The 19443-nt window shown below is 44.5% G+C and overlaps 2 protein-coding genes across 13 annotated transcripts in view; one reads left to right on the plus strand and one right to left on the minus strand.

Annotated features, from left to right (window-relative positions):
- The first annotated feature begins 3854 nt into the window (after positions 1–3854).
- PDHB (pyruvate dehydrogenase E1 subunit beta) lies at positions 3855–9218 on the plus strand. 2 transcript variants are annotated; one of them, XM_068981997.1, is made up of 10 exons: positions 3855–3935; positions 4021–4074; positions 5661–5768; positions 5847–5909; positions 6013–6048; positions 6208–6493; positions 6903–7013; positions 7351–7442; positions 8295–8436; positions 8723–9218. In XM_068981997.1, exons 1-10 carry the CDS (start codon positions 3894–3896, stop codon positions 8866–8868), a joined length of 1080 nt encoding a protein of 359 aa, XP_068838098.1. In that variant the 5' UTR covers positions 3855–3893; the 3' UTR covers positions 8869–9218. The 2 variants fall into 2 exon arrangements, with proteins under 2 accessions (XP_068838098.1, XP_068838099.1); XM_068981998.1 differs by lacking the exon at positions 4021–4074 and having other exon boundaries at positions 3894–3935.
- A 491-nt stretch (positions 9219–9709) lies between these two features.
- Positions 9710–19443, minus strand: part of PXK (PX domain containing serine/threonine kinase like) — an 82812-nt gene continuing 73078 nt past the window's right edge. For all 11 annotated transcript variants that reach the window (XM_068981959.1, XM_068981958.1, XM_068981961.1 and 8 more), the window contains one exon: positions 9710–10890. In XM_068981959.1, coding sequence (XP_068838060.1) covers positions 10679–10890 — 212 coding nt within the window. In that variant the 3' untranslated portion in view covers positions 9710–10678. The remainder of the gene's footprint in view (positions 10891–19443) is intronic.

Here is a 19443-nt window from a genome sequence, read left to right on the forward strand (position 1 = left end):
AGAGTGTCTACCTAGCTAGTATTGTACCAATGTTAGTTAGTGTCTAGCTAACTAGTATTGTACCAATGTTAATTCTGGGTTTCAACAACAAGCTATAGTACATAAAATATTTTTGTTGTTGTTCAGTTGCTAAGTCATGTCCAGCTTTTTTGTGACCCCCATGGAGTGTAGCCAGTCAGGCTCCTTTGTCCATGGGATTTCCCAGGCAAGACTGGAGTCGGTTGCCCGGTGGCTCAGCAGTGAAGAAACTGCCTGCAAAGCAGGAGATTCAGGTTCAATCCCTGGGTCAGGAAGATCCCCTGAAGAAGGAAATGCAACCCACTCCATTATTCTTGCCTGGAAAATCCCATGGACCCATGAGCCTGGCGGGACTACAGTCCATGGGGTCACAAAAAAGTCAGACATGAGTTAGTGACAGAACAATGGCGACAAGCAATAGAAAATATTGCCACTGAGCAAAGCTGGAAGGAAGGCACAGGGAAACTCTTGCACACTCTTCGTATTTTTATACTTCTTGTGGGTCTCAAGATCTCTCAAAAGAAAAAGTTATGAGAATAAAAAGAGGAGTAAAGTATTAAGATTTAACATGAATGAATCAATTTCAGTAACATTTGCTAAGCTAAAGAAGTCAAACACAAGAGCACAAGGTATATAAGAAATATAATTATATATATAAATATAAACGAATATAACTCCATTTGTTTCAAGTTCTAAAACAGGCCAATGGAAATATGATGATGAAATCAGATCAGTGGTTGCCTACTGAATTGAATAGAGAATTACTTAGAAGGAGACATGAGAGAAATTTCTGAGGTGGTAGAAATGTGCATTTTAATGTGTTTAAGTTATAGCTAAAAAGATGGAGTGAAAAATCTTTAATAAACCCTGATTGCAATGACCAAAATAATAATAATTGTGGAACCCTGTGGAGATTGAAACTTTGGATGAAGGACTTTCTGATGAGTGACAACCCAAAGATACTGGAGGACAAATGTTCCTGGAACTTTGGAAAGATTTAATTGCAAGACTGAAGTGGCTTACACTTTCCAATCCTTTTCTGTAAAATTCAGTGAGCCTATGAATGTAGATTGGCTTTAAAAAGATTATGGGTTTACACTTTAGCACTTCCAACTTTTGTGCTTTTTACTCCAAAACATAAAATTATGCCTGGCTTTCCCAAACTGGCCATTTACAGAGTTTGAAAGGAATGCATATATACAGATGAAGACATTCAATGTGTCTGAAATGTTTGCAGTCATTATTTTCAAGGGAATCCTCACCTGAGGCCAGCTGAGTCCTCTGGAGTTGCTATTGCCATTCTGACACAAGTGGCCAGGCTAGCTACACAGTCTCAGGATTCCTGGCTTTTTTGGGATTTCTGTGTCAATAATGCCTGTCTACATCACAGTCCGTACTTTTGGTTTCTCTTTAGGCCTTTCTTCCCTTACATTAATACCTCCTTTTGCTTTGTAATTTTAATTCTGAAACCTTTTAGTGCTGGATGGTGGGAGAGGTGAGAGAGGCAAGAGAACTGACTTACATTTTTGTTCTAAGCAGAACCCAGGAACCAGTGAGGGGTGATATCTCAAATTCGAGGCTATTCCCGAGGATGCTGTGTGGCTGCCAGAGAAGTACTGGTTTCCTGTCAAGGACCTGACAAGTAAAAACCGTTGCTTGCCATTGTGCTCTACAACAGTTGAGTTATTAGCCACTGTCACTGCTGACCATCAATATACCCTGAAAGGAATTGAGGACAAAGACTGAAAATGAGGCACTCCAAGCTCTGAGAAAATGAGGCACTCCGAGCTCAACTGGTGGCTCAGAGGTTAAAGCATCTGCCTGCAATGCGGGAGACCTGGGTTCGATCCCTGGGTCGGGAAGATCCCCTGGAGAAGGAAATGGCAACCCACTCCAGTATTCTTGCCTGGAGAACCCCATGAAGAGAGAAGCCTGGTGGGCTACAGTCCACGGGGTTGCAAAGAGTTGGACAGAACTGAGCGACTTAACATTCACTTTCACTTAACGTTCACTTTCAAGCTCTGAGAAAACCTGGTAAAACAGGCCTTCAGATAATTTCAGGAGAAAAGCTTATGAACCCAATTTCTTGCATCTCACCATACTTGGAAAAGCACTACAAATCATTAACTAAAATACCTACTCACGACTAGCAGTAACCTTCTACCCAGATGTGTGCCAGACTGCATACCCTTCTCCAAATCACTATGCACTGAGAGCAGTCTCCTGGGGTATAAATAAAACGAATCTCACAGCTCTCACGTTGTATGTTTTATCTCAGTCCACAGATTGAAGGGACTAGGCAATGATGTCAGGAAGACAGAATGTCTTGACTTCACATCTTAGAGACAAATTTTCCATTTTAAAGATGATGAAGCAAAAGCCCAGAGACTAAAAGCCATGCCCAAGCAGCTGTATCCAAATTTCTCTCTCTAGCACTACCCAGCCTCTAGCTCCAGGCTCCAAACATTCAACCTGAGTATGAGCCAGCTGTCTAAATATAGCTTATTCAGAATACATCCTTATCTCCTACACCTAGTCGCCTCTCTTCTCCTACCCATCCAACAAAAACAAAGAAAACCCAAATCTTCCTCAATTCTTCCCCTTCCCTCATGGCAACCCTATTGATTCCAGTCCCAAACAGATCTCAAACCTGCCACCTGCTCGTCGTGCTGAAGCTGTCCTCTATTCCAGTTCTCTCTGCCAAAGTCTCCCTGGGGTCTCCCTGCTTCTGCCCTCACCCCTCTCCTCTCACTCAGCAACCAGATTCCTGTGACCTAGTCTCTCCCTGCTGCACTGGCTTCTCGGGGCCCTTACAGTAAACCCAGATTCTCAGGTTGCAGACCAGCAGCTCGCAACCCTCATAGAAATTTCTGAAATGTCCTGGATAAGAGTGAGGACTGGGGGAGTCCCCAAAGGTTCTACGTGACCCATTCCCCTCACCCCCAAGTCGAAATGAGACCAATGAGATAAAGCTTCCAGAGGCTTCCCTAGTCAGGTTATGTTCAGTCACTAGGCGTGTCCAACTCTTTGTGACCCCATGGACTGCGGCACAGCAAGCCTCCCTGTCCCTTACTATCTCCCAAAACTTTGCCTAAGTTCATGTCCATTGTATGGGTGATGCCATCCAGCCATCTTACTCTGTGACGCCCTCTTCTCAGGTGATAGGCCCTCTCTAAATGCAGGTTGTTGTAACTCCCTCCCAGGTTGGGACCCCAAATTCCGCTTTACGAAGCAGTGGGGAAAGACTCCTTTTACAGTCAGGAGTCGTAAAGTCAAATTCTGGCTCCTTTAACCAATCCCTACTTCATTCAGTCTACCCATCTGAGAAATAGAGCTAATAATATTAACACTAATTACCTGAGAGGGTTCCTATGAGAATTAAGTGAGCCCTAAAGCACGTAACATAATGCCTGGCACACATGAAAGCTAGCTCCGGTTCACATTCTAAGGAACCACAAGACAGTGTTTCCAGGGTAACTTGTCAGACTGTAAATACCCAGTCACCAGATTATGTATAAAGTGCTCCTTCGTACCAAAGCGTTTCTGTGCCTGCAGTTTTCACGGCCTCGAGTTACGCTCATCAGCGTCTGACTTTCGGTCCCCGCGTCCAAAACACCAACACGGAGAGACGCGTTCCGGGCGTGCACCCCGAGCGCCGGGAACCGCCTGCGCTCCCTAGTTGTTTCCCGGCCGCCGCAGACTGGGACCACCCACACGCCCCTCGGCCCGCCCCCTCGGCCCATGACGCACTGCGGGAGGCGGGGCACGCAGGCGTCGTGCCCTGCCATTGGCCCGCGCCGGCGGGGGAGCGGGGTCCGACTCGTCCGCGGCCGTGCTGTGCTGTCATTTGACAGCGGCTAGAGGACACGGTCAAGATGGCGGTGGTTGCTGTGTTGGTGCGGAGACCCCTTGAGCAGGTAGGCAACGGCTCCCTTGCTATGACCCTGCGCGACCCCTGCCCACTCTGTTCGCCTCTGAGCGTCCTCTCTCTCTCCCTGCCAGGTCTCCGGGCTGCTGAGGAGGCGGTTCCACCGGACCGCGCCGGCTGCACTGCAGGTAACTGGCCCGGACGCTAGTCGGGCCGGGAGGGTCCCCTTGCCCCAGGGCAGAGGCTGGGGTCGCATGTCACCCACACGAGGCTTAATGGAATCAAATGGCCGATCTGAGAGAACTAGACGTGACACTTCTTCCCTCACCTCCCCTTAAAATTTTTTATTGTGGTAAAATATACATAACAAAATTTACTGTTTTAAACTGGATATTCAGTGGCGCTAAGTGCATTTAGCACGTCTTCCATTCACCACCAGAACTTTATCATCGTCCCAAACAGAAACTGTACCTATTGAACAGTAACTCTTCCTTAGCCCCTGGTGACCTCTAACCCCTCAGTACTTTTCTGTGGTGATGAATTCATGTATTCTAGGGATGGCCTATTGGAGAAGGAAATGGCCACCCACTCCAGGATTCTTGCCTGGAGAATCCCAGGGACAGAGGAGCCTGATGGGCTGCTGTCGGTGGGGTAGCACAGGGTCAGAAACGATTGAAGCGACTTAGCAGCAGCAGCAGCAGCAGCAGGGATGGCCTATAAATGGAATCATTTAATATTTTTCCTTATAGGTCTGACTTATTTCACTTACCAAGTTTTCAAGGTTCATCCATGTTGTAGCATGTGTCAGAATTTCATTCGTTTTTAAGGCTGAATAGTATTCCGTTGTAGGCATATACCACCTTTTCTTACCCACTCACCATGGATGGACACCTGAGTTGTTTCCACCTGTTGGATTTTGAATAATGGTGCTGTGAACATTGATATGCAATTATCTGAGTCCCTGCTTTCAGTTCTTTGGGGTATAAAATCTAGAAGTTGGAATTGTTGGATTATATGGTAATTCTGTGTTCGAGTTTTTGAGGAATTTCTCTTTCTCATTTCTGTTACTGGAGGATTCTACCAACCTTTATAGTTGAGTAATTCCTAGATCCTGAAGGCAAAGTGTGTGGCAGTGTCTGGCGCTTAGTTAGTGCTCATTATGTAGTGTTCCTTAGGCTTCCTTGACTGTTCTCTGCCCCACAGTATACCAAATGTGGAAATAAAATTATCCAGTGTACTCTCTACTTAGGAAAGCACCTGTGAACTGGCCTGGCCAGCAAGCAGATTTCTCAAGATTAGGTAGTCATTAAGAAAAAAGGGACTTCCCTGCTTTTCCAGTGGTTAAGAATCCACCGTGCAATGCAGGGGACGTGGGTTCGATCCCTGTTCAGGGAACTAAGATCCCACATGGGAAACTGAGCCTGTGCGCCACTACTACTGAGCTCTTGGATGGCAGCTGCTGAGCCAGTGAGCCACAATGAAAGATCCCGCGTGACACAACGGGAAGATCCCATATGTGCGACTAAAACCCAGTGCAGCCAATAAATATTAAAAAGGGAAGTGTGTAGTGTACTTTTCATTCATACATCTAGTCATAGACTGGCAATGAGCAATAGAAATGTTACTTTTTAAATTCTTTGAACTTTTAAAGAGAAGCCTGTTCTACTGATGGTTTTTGTCTAGTGTGCTGTGGGCAGCCTAGGTCAAGAGAGACTCTCAGTAGTATCCTAAGTAATCTTGTAGTTTATTGACTGCTTTCCCATGCCTGTGACAGGTGACAGTTCGTGAGGCTATAAATCAAGGCATGGATGAGGAGCTGGAAAGAGATGAGAAGGTATTTCTCCTTGGGGAAGAAGTTGCCCAGTACGATGGGGCATATAAGGTAAGTAAAGAAAAACACTGTACGGAATTGAGATGGTCATTTGCCCCCACTTAGAAGTAATGGGGTCATTGCTTATAGGTTAGTCGAGGCCTGTGGAAGAAATACGGAGATAAGAGGATCATAGATACTCCCATATCTGAGGTAAGCCTTCCGTCAGGAAGCAGACCTTGGAGGGGCATGTCTGTTAAAGGATACTACTATAATTTTTGTGGATTTTTACTTACATTTGCATTTTACTTTCTAGATGGGTTTTGCTGGAATTGCTGTAGGTGCAGCTATGGTAGGTAGTCTTCTTTGTGAATCTCACCCAAAGAGTTTCTTTTAACAACACCTTTTAAAATCATTGCTTGAGTGTTGGGGGGGCAAAGTAGTTATTTGCCACTCTAAACTGATGTTTTCCAGTCTTTTCAACATCTTTTCAACATTTTTGATTTGACAGGCTGGGTTACGGCCCATTTGTGAATTCATGACCTTCAATTTCTCTATGCAAGCCATCGACCAGGTCATAAACTCAGCTGCCAAGACGTACTACATGTCAGGGGGCCTTCAGTCTGTGCCCATAGTCTTCAGGGGGCCCAATGGCGCCTCAGCAGGTGTAGCTGCCCAGCACTCACAGTGTTTTGCTGCCTGGTATGGGCATTGCCCAGGCTTAAAGGTGGTCAGCCCCTGGAGTTCAGAGGATGCAAAAGGGCTTATTAAATCAGCCATTCGGGATAACAACCCAGGTCAGTAGAGGGGTGTGTTGTGCATCTCTTTTGAACATTAAAGTACTAAAATGAAATATCTGCATGGAAGGAACCATTAAAGACCTTTAAAGTTAGGTGTCGACATATGTTAGAGATCTACAGATATAGTAAACATAGGAAAAAACTAGTGTTTTTCTTATCTATGACTATATGGGGGCCAATTAGGTACAAGAGAAATTTACTACACACCTATAACACTGATTTAACCCCAGAGGTAAAATCAGGATTGACCAGACTATAGATGTCTGTATCTAAACCATCCATAAGGCTCCTGGACACTGTGACGCTTCCTAATCAGCACAGTGAAACGTTTCACAGAATGAATGATTGTGTTTCTAGATATTCTTAGTCATGTGGTTACATTGGTTTAAATATTTATATATTGTAGTGGTGGTGTTGGAGAATGAATTGATGTACGGAGTACCTTTTGAACTTCCTTCAGAAGCTCAGTCAAAAGATTTTCTGATCCCTATTGGAAAAGCCAAAATAGAAAGGCAAGGTAAGCTAAATCAGTATACACTTCAACATTATTAGCACTCTGCTCCTTCTGTTTATGTTGATCAGGCTCGATCTAGAAGTTACTTTGACTAGGAAATTATAGGATAAGTTCAAGTTTAAAGTGTGTTATGCCCTGACTGCTCCATGTATTTGTGCTTTTGTAAATCTGAGCCTAGTGGATTTGTACTTCATTTCCAGGAAGGCTATCATGTTCTCATCTCACTTGAATGAACTTGAGTTTAAGATTTTACTAATGAACAAGAACCACAGCTGGCTACAGAGAAGGACAGTGTGTTTGGTTTCAACCTGACCTCTGATCTGTGACAACTTTGTTTCAGGAACACATGTAACTATAGTTGCTCATTCAAGACCTGTGGGCCACTGCTTAGAAGCTGCAACAGTGCTGTCCAAAGAGGGAATTGAATGTGAGGTAAGTGGACATGCACATGTTCTTAAAGAATCAGAAAAATCCCTTTAAAAAGACCCAGAAAGATGAGTTTGAGTTCTATAACAGGTTATTAGATATGAAATCTTGCTTTGTCACTTAGTTCTGTCTCAGCTTAACGGTGGGAACCTACTTGGTTTTTAAACACCTAGCTTTTTAACACCTAGTGTCTGGATCTTTTTAGTATCTGTTTTATCAAGTTAAGATCCAGACTTAGAGCTGGAGGTTGGGAGAATGGAAAACTTAGAAGTCATTGAGTCTAACCCTTTGATATCCAGGAGATAACACTTGCTGGTTATGCTTGGGCAAGTTATATATGTACTTTAATAAATCTCAGTGTCATCAGCCATAAAATGAGGATAATACATTTACTGTCCCATCAGGGTGGTTGTGGAATTATACTTACTGTAGTGTCGGGTACTTGGTAAGCAGTCATGTGTTAGTTACTATTTTGATGAGGAGGAAGTTAAAGCCAAGGGAGGACAAGTGAGTTTTGTAAGTGAACAGAGCTGCTTGTAGTAGAGATAAAGAATTTTAATTAGTTTCCCTTTTGACATAGTCAGATTTCCCTAGACTCAAAGATTGACAGGAAATGCAGGTTTCATCCCTGGATCAGGAAGATCCCCTGGAGTAGCAAATGGCAACCCACTCCAGTATTCTTGCCTGGGAAATCCCACAGACAGAGGAGCCTGGCAGGCTGCAGTCCATGGGGTTGTCAAGACTCAGACACAACTGTGCGACTGAGAATACACATATAAGGGAAGTGGCTTTATGGGGATAAAACTGTATTTGTGAGGCAGTGGCTCTATAAAGCTATTTACTGTATTATTTGTCTAGGTGATAAATTTGCGAACCATCAGGCCAATGGACATTGAGACAATAGAAGCCAGTGTCATGAAGACCAATCACCTTGTAACCGTGGAAGGAGGCTGGCCACAGTTCGGAGTAGGAGCTGAAATCTGTGCCAGGATCATGGAAGGTATTTCAGAGACACTGATTCCAGAAGAGTTAAGCTGTAATAAACACTGTTTATTATAGGACAAAATAAGCAAAAGCTAGGGATGATCAAATGACTTGAAATTTTCAACTTTCCAGCTTGGTATTTTTCCTTTGGGTAATTAAACAAAGCAAAACCATCAACAATTCTTTGTAATTAGCATAGATTTCAGACTTCCCTTCTCTGGGCAGCCATACCTGCTGTGCTGAAGTGGTGGTGTTCAGCTGGTTTTCCTTGCCTCTCTGATTTGCACCTCCTTCCTTCTTAGGCCCTGCGTTCAATTTCCTGGATGCTCCTGCAGTTCGTGTCACTGGTGCCGATGTGCCTATGCCTTATGCAAAGATTCTAGAAGACAACTCTGTACCTCAGGTTAAAGACATCATATTTGCAATAAAGAAAACACTAAATATCTAGTTTGGACTTGAAGTTCAGGTCATTGGAATTTACTTAAAATACTTGCTGACTCTTCATCTGGATTGTTCCATAAGACCTTTTAATTCATAAAGTTATCTCTGAAGCAGCAACAGATTTTTTTACTGGGAAGAGGTTTAAATGTGTTTGTGGTAAAACTTGCCCCTCTCCTAAGTTCCGTATTTTTTTGGTCTGTTACGGTGCCATGTTCTTTGAATAAGATTCATGTGCAGTTTTACCCTCTCACTGGAAGAACATGGTGTAAATGTGGCAGAGTCCTGATGAAAGATACATCCAAAAAGGATAACGTATATGTAAAAAATAAAAGCATTTAGTCTACATTCACTGTTAAGATTGTTTTGATAAGCAATAAAGGAATTCCTAACTATGACTAATGGTATTTTTATATTCTTGAGATAATAAATGTGCCACAGAAGTCCTAGAATTCTGTTAAGAAATTAGAGCCATCAGGAACTAAACACTAATCTCCTAAACTGCATCACTTACTTACAACAGGAACTTGCCCACCGACTCTTCAGATGCCTAATTCCAATAGGTTCTCTTCAAAGCTAAACCAAGATCCACGTCAGGTATTTTTCCCACTGCCAAAAAACATAATATTCTGCCATACACTGCTCTCCTCAAAAGTTGAGATGGAAAAGATAGATGTAAGTTAGTTACGGAAGCACATAAGTGGTACAGAAAGTTCCCATTAAAATATCTAGCCAAGCTAAAAACACATTTTCTTGACACAGTTTATTTTAATAAAAAATACAGCTGAACATTTATCACAGATTACATGAAACTATACACAATGACATTCTCTCTGCATAGTAACCAACACTGATGTGTATAACTTGATTTTTTTAGATGGATTACTTATAATCCTTTAAAGTGCAATTTATTTAAGGGTTTAAGCAAATCATAAAGGATCTTTCTAATAAATGAGTAATGTTAAAAACATGATATATTTGGATAAATCTTTCAAAAATCAGAACTGATTTCTATAGATGCCAAATTTACTTGTAATAATGACCCCCCCGCCCAAGCCCCAAACTTGACTTAAATGCTAAGGATTAAGAAGATCCTTGAATTGGCAAGAGCTTTTCCTGATGTTAACATTTTTTTGTCTGTTCAACACGTACTAACTAAAAGGAACGAAGAGCCTAGAGTAGTTCCTGTAGCAGCCCTGAGTTCTGTAACCACAATGGAGTTCCTGATTGAACTTGAGAGAATGTTGTGAACTTTCACCTTCTACTTGAGGGGGAAATGAAGAACTCGGTTGCTTCTCTGACTCTCAGCGACATCACTATGCTTTGGGCTACAGTGTTAATGTCTAAGATGAAATTAAAAGTAGCAAAAAACAGTTTTATCTAACAAATAACCAGAAGATGCCTTAGAATAGAGAAATGGGAGGAACAGTTCTAGGAGCTGTTTGGCGGGATGGGAGGGATTGTAACACCAAGGCTATTCACCTCGGTGACTGAATATTGTCATCGTTTTTGTTTTTTGTCCATTTCCTTCAGTTGGTGGAAATAATTGATTCTGATACGCTGCTGCCCACCAAAAGAGGGTGAACCAGATTCCGATAGCAACCAAGGAACAAAATATTTCTTAAGGCAGCAATGCCAGCCTGACTTCATTCTACTTGAAGACTGTGTTTCCCTCTTGAAAAGCCCCTTTTGTGAGCATCTGCAAAGTCATATGTGGCTGTACTGGCTCAGCAATTATTCATCCAGAAGGAGGGTACTTCAGGGGGTGGGGGTGAAAGGAAAAAAAAAGAACTTTTCCCTCCGAGTATAAACACGAAGCTTTAGCCAATCTTAGGAGCGCTGTGATCACAGGTTTCGGCTTTCCTCAAAGTTCCTTTTTGGAAATTCTGGATGGAGCTGAGTAAGGCCCCTCGGCTCACGCCATTCACGGCCTGGGGTGGAAGCTGTGAGGGCGCCTCTGTGCTCGCAGGAGGTGAGGGAGCTGCTGCTGGTGGAGGCGGAGGTGGAGGAGGTGGAGGTAACGCGGATATTCCTGTGGAGGAGAAGGGACAGTCAGTGATTCTGCACGCACCCTCCCTGCACACATCCAGTCCTGGGCAGAAAGGACCTGGGGAAGACTGCACACATTTTCCCTCAGAGGGGCCGAGATACTTTGTACTGTGTGTTTTTTTTTAAGTTGCCATTTCTTCCAAGTTAACAAATACCACAGATTACATAAAACTACACAGAGTGACATTCTCTGCATAGATGAATTTCCAGATTTTAAAAATGATCCCAAAAGAAAGGTTCCCTTTCCTACTTTTTCCAGGTTCCAGGCAGCTCCACCTACTCCTGAGCTAGCAATGAAAGACATCTGTATGCACAGCTGGGCTACCTAAATATCTATTACTAGAAAGGGATGAACAGTTCTTTAGTATTTGAGAGATGTGATTTAACATGAAATGACAAACCACTTAGGATTCTCAGCAAGGAACCACTGTCTGCTGGGTTATGGGCTCCTCAGGGTCTTTTTTTTTTTTTTTTTTCTTTTCATCTGTCTTGAATATACTAGGTTGCCTGAAAGAAATATAAAATGCTAATAATTGCCAGCAATGCTCAGCAAGGGACAGAGGACTTTCTCCCACAATGGCACTCTCAAGGAGGCATCTTCCTCAAACACCCTTGTATCCACTGAGAGCCAACCCTACAAGATGGAAATGCACTAACCCTACATCTTTGCTGAAGTGTTGGGGGAGACTGGAATGGCAGGCTCTACCCTGGTGGGCAAGGAGAAGGAAACTGAGCAGGTATCCGAAACTTCTCTTAGCTTCCTTCCAGGCACACAGACATTGTGCACTTGAATTGTATACTTTTGAATCAAATGAATTTCATCCTCTTCGAACAAAATAAACACTCGGTTCAGAAAAGGCCTTGCTTCAAAGAACTTGCCTGTGCTACAGTGAGTTGCCCCATTTCCTGTGAACCAGGCAGCTCCCTGTGACCCCACCTCTCTGTTCCTAGCCTCACCCTCTACCCTATCCTAGGGCTACCCCAGCAAGACAGTCTGTTGGATGGCTCCCCCACCACCTCCCTGAGCTGCGGTGACAACAGGAGAACATGCCCACCTCAGCTTGACTTTACATGGATGGGTGTTCAGGACCATCAATAACATACTTCAGCAAGAGCAACCTTTTTCTACCACCTGTAATAGGCCATGGTTAAAGTATTCATAGAAAACCACTTACCTTCCTTTACATCTTTTACCCAAACCTAAAGGCAGCTGAAATTAAAGAATCACACAGATACACACACTAATGCTCTGGAGTGCTTGAAATTCTCAAATAATATGGCAATACAAATAGTGAACACAGACAGATGAACGAAGCATCATTTTCACTGGTTCTATACAATGACAACAAATGAAGTTCCAGTATGTTGTATGCCAGGGTGGATTATGGGACGATGCTCCTGGCCTGGGGTTATAGGGTTACAGAGATAAAAAAGGACTTGCAACCTGACATGACTGTGGAGATGAGAACAGGGAAAACCGGTGTGTCATATAAGCATTCCTCTGAAGGGTGTTCTTGGAAAGTGACCATTGAAATACCAGGAGGGGAGATGGCCTCTGAAGCCTGTTGGAAAGCAACTGCAGAACCCAGAGGACTGAGTGGATGCCAATACCCTCCCAGTGCCCCTCCCCAGCACTCTCAGCCAATGGCCAGAAAAGGGCAGCAGAACTGGACTTGACCTGGAGGGCCCGACATGGACTGGAATGAGCGCCAGCATTTCTGCCTCCCAGCTCTGGGCTTTGACCCCGGCAGAAGAGTCAGAAGACAGGGCTGCAACAGCACTTTGTTCTACTAGAGGCATGGAACTGACTATGCAGAGACCAGCCACCCTTCTAGCCCAGGACTCTGGGAGGCTAGAGATGTGCCTCAGGAACTAGACTTGGTACAGGCTGCCATCTTGGCACAGAACCAACCTGCTCGGCCCTCATGCGGAACCAATCCTGGTCTGTACCCTCATTACTACCTGGCACTGAAAATGAGAAGCGCACATTCACTTCCACAGTTTGGAGACTGGGGGTGGTGCTCAGGAAACAGACCCTCATTGTCCAAGTAAAGGCTGCTGCTGCTGCTAAGTCACTTCAGTCGTGTCCGACTCTGTGCGACCCCAGAGATGGCAGCCCACCAGGCTCCAGCATCCCTGGGATTCTCTAAGCAAGAACACTGGAGTGGGTTGCCATTTCCTTCTCCAGTGCATGAAAGTGAAAAGTCAAAGTGAAGTCGCTCAGTCGTGTCCGACTCTTCGAGACCCCATGGACTGCAGCCCACCAGGTTCCTCCACCCATGGGATTTTCCAGGCAAGAGTACTGGAGTGGGTTACCATTGCCTTCTCCAAAGTAAAGGCTAAGACTGTCTAAATGAATTGCTTTTAATATGTAGGTAGCATAAATAAATCAACTGTCCAAAGTGCCACAGGGTAACCTGTGCAGCTGGGGGCTGTGCAAGGAGAGTCTGCTCATCCAAAGGGAAAAAAATAGGGTCACCAGAGGGGCCCTCACAGAGGGCCAGACCAATCATAAAGGGCCCCATGTCCCATGAGGTCCGCCTCTCCTCGCTGGGCCTGCAACAACCAGGGCAAATCTCCATACATAGGATCAGGCCCAGGACCAGCTCAGAAACCTCAGGAAGGTGGATGGAAGGGAGGTCCAGGTCTGAAGGTCAAGGTCAACACTTGACCTTGGAGGAGGCAAAAATACCCCCAGGGACTCACAGTCCAATTACAGGTCCCACCGATTTTTTTTGTCCTTTTTTAGTTTTTCTTTTTTTGCCTCTTCTGTGGTCCACAAAATTCCTTTAAAGGTTCACTGGGACTTAAGCTATAACACGTGGCTAATAATGTGGGAGCGGGGGGAATGTTACCAGCATCCAAATTCAGAGTTGACTCTTGGGCCTGTGACGAATCTGGGACAACTGCCTGATGCCTGAGCTCCCCTACTTCCCAGATGTGAGTGAGTGCCCCTCCAGAGGCCTCCTAAAGCTCCATCCCCAGGTCTCGGACACCACCAGATTCCAAAGTAGACTGACTGCCAACTGGATCTAGCTTTCAAAAATGTTGGCCTCCAACACCCTAGGTGGAGGAATGCTCAAAGACAGCTTATCTACAGTGATAACCAGGTCAGTCATGATCTGTCCAATCTCACCTTCTCTTAGACAAAAACCCAGAGAGTTAACTGTTCCACCCTCCCCAGTACCCCAAATGGGAGCCTGGCAGCCCAGCAGTGGCCCTGAAACAGGCCATAGACTGCTGCAGCAAGATCATAGGTTAGATCCAGGTAGAAACACCTTGCCAGAAACATCTTCCCCAGCCGTGTCAACAGGACCGTTCAGAGTCCCTTTCCCTGGGCCAACTTTGACAGTGGGAAGTCAACTACTGCCTGTGGGTCTGGGTTCCTTCGTGGTCCCCACACTCGGGAGGGGAGACCACCTGGCCTTCAGACCAACACCAGACCTACCAGCTACCCTCAGAGGGAATTGGAAGCCAGCGACCTCCGAAGCAGGCAGCCCCCAGCTGTTTGAAACTGCCTTTGCCTTTTACCTCAGAAAGATGGGGAGGCTGTATTCATGTCCTAATTATTATTAAGGATGCTTAAAAAAAGGAGTTTTCCCTAATATCAGTTATAAAGTCAGTAAGTGGCTTCCCTGTGACCAGGAATGCAATTGCCCAGCGTCCTTTCCCTTTCATCAGAGTAACAAGGAACCAGAGCATTTGCAACAACAGGACTGTGAGAGGCTGGCTTCCAAAATTAAAATTCCGAAATGCCATGCAGTTGATGTGTAGGTTTTAGGGCTGTATTTTAAAACTAAGATCAGAGTGGAAAATGAAAATTTTGAAGCTCATGATGAAAATGAAATGAATGTAAATGAAGTCACTGGGGCGCCTTTTAAAGATGCTGTATTTCATTTAAATATCCAGACAAGGAAATCGTCTCCAATCAGCTTTCCCGTTTGTTCAGTGATCTAGACACAATGTCCCATTTCACAGAAAGAAACAGAGCATCTTTAAAGTTAGAAAAATCAGTATAGCTTACTTTACCGAAAATTCACGTTCAAAATGGTGCATGCTCTACTGAAAATAGCAAAGAGAGAGAGAGGGGGGACACAAGTCATTATTCAGTGTCATTATTTAGTGACATTATTTAGTGTCATTTAATCAAATAGAGACAATAAAAGATTAGTCTGAATCACATGCTGATTATTCTCATTGCAAACTAGGGTATATTTAAGTGAATCACAAGAAGCACGGTTTGTAAATACGACAGTGACCCTCTTAAGAACATGACGAACATATTAATACTAACAGAGTAACCGATGAGTCACTTTCCTCTTCATTCTTTTTACTTCTTTCTTCTGAACCAGTTAGGTGCTATTCAGAAGACCCATCGTGGTTTTATCTCCCCTGGAAAGTGGAATGGGTCCTGGGAATGTACCTAGTTCTAGTACTAAATAAGGCCAGTTTATGAAGAGGGAAGAACAATGAGAACTGATCACTTTTCCACACAAGTCTTCTATAGTCTGAAATAGAGATGTGTCTTTTTAAAGCTGGAAAGAGCAGAAGCACTGGGAAGTCTAACCTGGGCAGGAACATGGGGCCCCTTCCCTGAAGGCGCTTAGATCCAGAGGCTAAACAGGGCAGTGAGCAGAAGTAGCTTACTTAACACTTGTTCGTGGTTCAGTTACTAAGTTATGTCCAACTCTTTGTGACCCCATGGACTGCAGCACACCAGGCTTTCCTGTCCTTCACCATCCTCTTGGGTTTGCTCAAATTCATGTCCACTGAGTCAGTGACATTATCTAACCATCTTATCCTCGGCCACCCCCCTTCTCCTCTTGCCCTCAATCTTCCCCAGCATCAGGGTCTTTTCCAATAAGTCAGTTCTTTGCATCAGGTGGCCAAAGTTTTGGAGTTTTGGCTTTGGCATCAGCATCTACTTAAGACTGCTGCTGCTAAGTCGCTTCAGTCGTGTCCAACTGTGCAACCCCAGAGACAGCAGCCCACCAGGCTCTGGCGTCCCTGGGATTCTCCAGGCAAGAACACTGGAGTGGGTTGCCATTTCCTTCTCCAGTGCATGAAAGTGAAAAGTCAAAGTCAAGTCGCTCAGTCGTGTCCGACTCTTCGCAACCCCATGGACCGCAGCCAACCAGGCTCCTCCACCCATAGGATTTTCCAGGCAAGAGCACTGGAATGGGGTGCTCTTAAGACTAGAGAACTATTTTTAAAAAGGGCGGGGGGTAGAATTCCCTGACAGTCCGGGGATTAAGACTTGACACTTTCACTGCCAGGGGACCAAAGATCAAGCAAGCCTCAGGACACAACGAAAAAAAAAAAACAGGACACATTTTTTTCCCTGTCTCCTTTTAACTGACTAGATTCCAGGTTAAATGTAAAGATAACCTTTTCCCTGACAGTGAATCCCAGAGTTCTGAATGAACCAACCTGCTCCCCTGCCTAAAGGAGAATCCCTTCCTCTGAGAACGGGCCGGTCAGAGGCCCATGTGGGGTGCAGCAGGCTGACCACTGACCTGGGGTAGCTCAGGGAGGATGCTGGGGCCACTGCCTGCCCACTCCACTCCAGCAACTGAGGACCCAGGGAAGGAGCTCATATGCTGGGCTTGCGGGCAGGGAGGAGGGCTGCAGGCCGGCAGCAGAGCAGAACTAACACACTGTTTAGAGAAGCACCACAGGACAGACCTGCTCATCCCAAAGGTGGAAACTGCTTTACGTGGTTTTGCGAAAAAGAGGCAATTTCTAGGGCCATAGATGTCTATTCTGAGCCTACAGTGGGTTTCAGACTTTGATGTGGCTAGATAAATCCTGGGAGCTCCAACATTCTAAAAGAATTTCTCCCTTTTCTTGTATCTGATTTATTTGTTTTACAGAAGTACAGTTATGTACAATATTATATAAGTTACAGGTGTACAATATAGTGATTCAGAGTTTTTAAAGGCTATACTCCCCTGACAGTTACTATAAAATTTTGGCTATATGCCCTGTGTTGTACAGTATATCCTGGTGGCTTATTTTACACATCATAGTTTGTGTCTTATTTATCCTAAAGCTTCCTTCCTGTTACTCAAGTTCTCGGTCATTCTGTGCCCACAAGGCCCTGCTTTGCCTCCTCCTCCAGTCCTGCACAAACTTCCCTCTTTTCAGTCACTCTCACAGACTGGCCTTCTACGAACTGCCAGCTCTCTCTCTTCAAAATTATTGCTTAAAAATGATAAACTGCAAGCAAGAAGGGCTAGAATTCTCTTGCAAGGTATTCACATCTTACCTTCACAGTACTTTCTTGCTTATCAGGCCCTGTGTACATTATCTACCTCATAAAGACCAGGAATTCTCTTAAAAGACAGCTTCAAAGAATGGATATTACTTGTGCAAGGTCACCCAGCGAGTGGGGGAGCTGCGTCCCAAGCCCGGGGCTCCTAGCGCTTCCTTCAGGGCTCGTATCACGCCAGCCAAGCACAGCTGTTAGCAGCACAGTGCACCGAGAGAGCAGGTGCTCAGGAGAAATCAGGGAGCTGAGCAGGACAGAGACCAAGACTGGATCCTGGCTCCAGGACCTCCCACTTGCGCGACCGCAGTCAAGGTCCACTAGAGCCTCAGTGTCTTCGTCTGTGAAATGGAGCTATAAGCATAATCCCTGCTCCTTGGATAGGAAGGTATTCATGAGGATTAAATAAAACAATAACTATAAATCTCCTAGAACAGTGCCTAGGACAAAATAAGCACTCAAAACATGTGAAATATGATTATTAACAACAATAATAATTTGGGTTTCCTGCTTACTTAAGATTTCCCCAAATACTCTTTATGCTCTATTACAAATCTTTGGGTTTTTTTGCAAATCTTTTTAAACACACACACATACACAACCTTTTTAAACACACACACAATCTTTTTAAAGAAACACACACAGTCTTTTTAAAAACACACACATACAATCTTTTTAAACACACACACACACAATCTCTTTAAACACACACACAATCTTTTTAAACACACACACACAATCTTTTTAAACACACACACACAATCTTTTTAAACACACACACAATCTTTTTAAAAACACACACACAATCTTTTTAAACACACACACACACACAATCTTTTTAAACACACACACACACAATCTTTTTAAACACACACAATCTTTTTAAACACACACACACATGCACGTACGCGGGCGCGCAATACCAAGGCAGCAGGCCTGTCTCCTCCCAAAGGGAGAGTAGGAGCAAATATCTGCATGTAAATCAGGACCTTCTAAACCACTCAGCTCCATGAATACAGAGTGTAAACACTGGCTGGTGACACTGACCCAGAAATCAGTCAGAATAAAGTATCTCAAAGTTCCTGAAAGAATGACCTGCTAGAGGCAGGAAACATACACTTTAGAAAAAAGAAAGTGCTAGCAATGTTCTCACTGGGAAAAAAACAAAAGGCTTTCGAGAATGCCACCCTACCCAACAGAACTGCCTACAAACTTAAGGAAATCTTTCTAGTCTTTCTCCCATCAATCTAGTAAGGATTTCAAGAAAAGGCCCTGGGCAGGGAGGTTCAGAGAGAAACAGGAGAGGCCCCAGTCCTTACACAAATGCTGGAAAGGACTCAGGAGAGTAAGACTCCTTTGCTTAGAAACAGCTGTCTCTTCTGCCCTGTCCTGAAAGTAACTGAGCTTAAAACCACCCTTAGTTACCACAAATGCTTTTAAAACTGATGATTTCAGAAAGAAAGTCAATGCTGTCAAACTGATCTTGCCTCAATTGATCCATTGCTGAGCAAACTGCCAGGGGTGGGTCCACAGTGGGTTTATGTATGTAGGTGTGTGTGTGCTCAGCTGTGTCTTTATGACCCCACGGACTAGCCTGCCAGGCTCCTCTGTGCGTGGAATTCCCCAGGCAAGAATACTGGAGTGGGTTGCCATTTCCGTCTTCAGGGGATCTTCCTGACCCAGGGATCCAACCCATGTCTCCTGTATCTCCTGCATTACAGGAGGATTGGTTACCTGCTGAGCCACTGGTATAAATGATATTATTTTCCAGCAAACAGTGGGTTTAGAGGATGCTTGATTAGAAAGAACTGAGATGGATTCCTCTAACCCTCTCCCTTTTGCCTTTTTAACCCAAAAGAATACTCCTGTCAAGAAGGAGACTAGGGTTCGATCCCTGGGTCAGGAAGATCCCCTGGAGAAGGAAATGGCTACCCACTCCATTATTTTTGCCTGAGACATCCCCGGCACAAAAAAGCCTGGCGGGCTGCAGTCTATGCGGTCAAGAAGGAGTCAGACGTGCCTTAGCAAATAAACAACAACCCAAACCCAGAAATCTACTTATTCAAGGTCTCCCAGTAACTCACAGTGCCCTGAGGACTGACTGTGTATCAGGTGCTGTTCTAACCTCTTAGGCTCGGGACTCTCTGGATCCTCATAGTAAATCCACTAGACAGGCACTGTTGCTATCTTTGTTTAAAAATGGAAAGCTGATGTGAAAGCTCTGCCTCTCTGTACACCTGGGCTAAATCAAACTAAATCAAACCTCTC

The sequence above is a fragment of the Capricornis sumatraensis genome, chromosome 10, assembly GCF_032405125.1.
Source record: "Capricornis sumatraensis isolate serow.1 chromosome 10, serow.2, whole genome shotgun sequence".
Lineage (NCBI taxonomy): Eukaryota > Metazoa > Chordata > Mammalia > Artiodactyla > Bovidae > Capricornis > Capricornis sumatraensis.

Bases quoted from the DNA above. Each gene is read 5' to 3' on its own strand.
- PDHB (XM_068981997.1), top strand. From the start codon at position 3,894: ATGGCGGTGGTTGCTGTGTTGGTGCGGAGACCCCTTGAGCAG. The intron at 4,075-5,660 runs GTAACTGGCCCG...TGCCTGTGACAG, and splicing joins CCGCGCCGGCTGCACTGCAG to GTGACAGTTCGTGAGGCTAT. The intron at 5,910-6,012 runs GTAAGCCTTCCG...TTTACTTTCTAG, and splicing joins TAGATACTCCCATATCTGAG to ATGGGTTTTGCTGGAATTGC.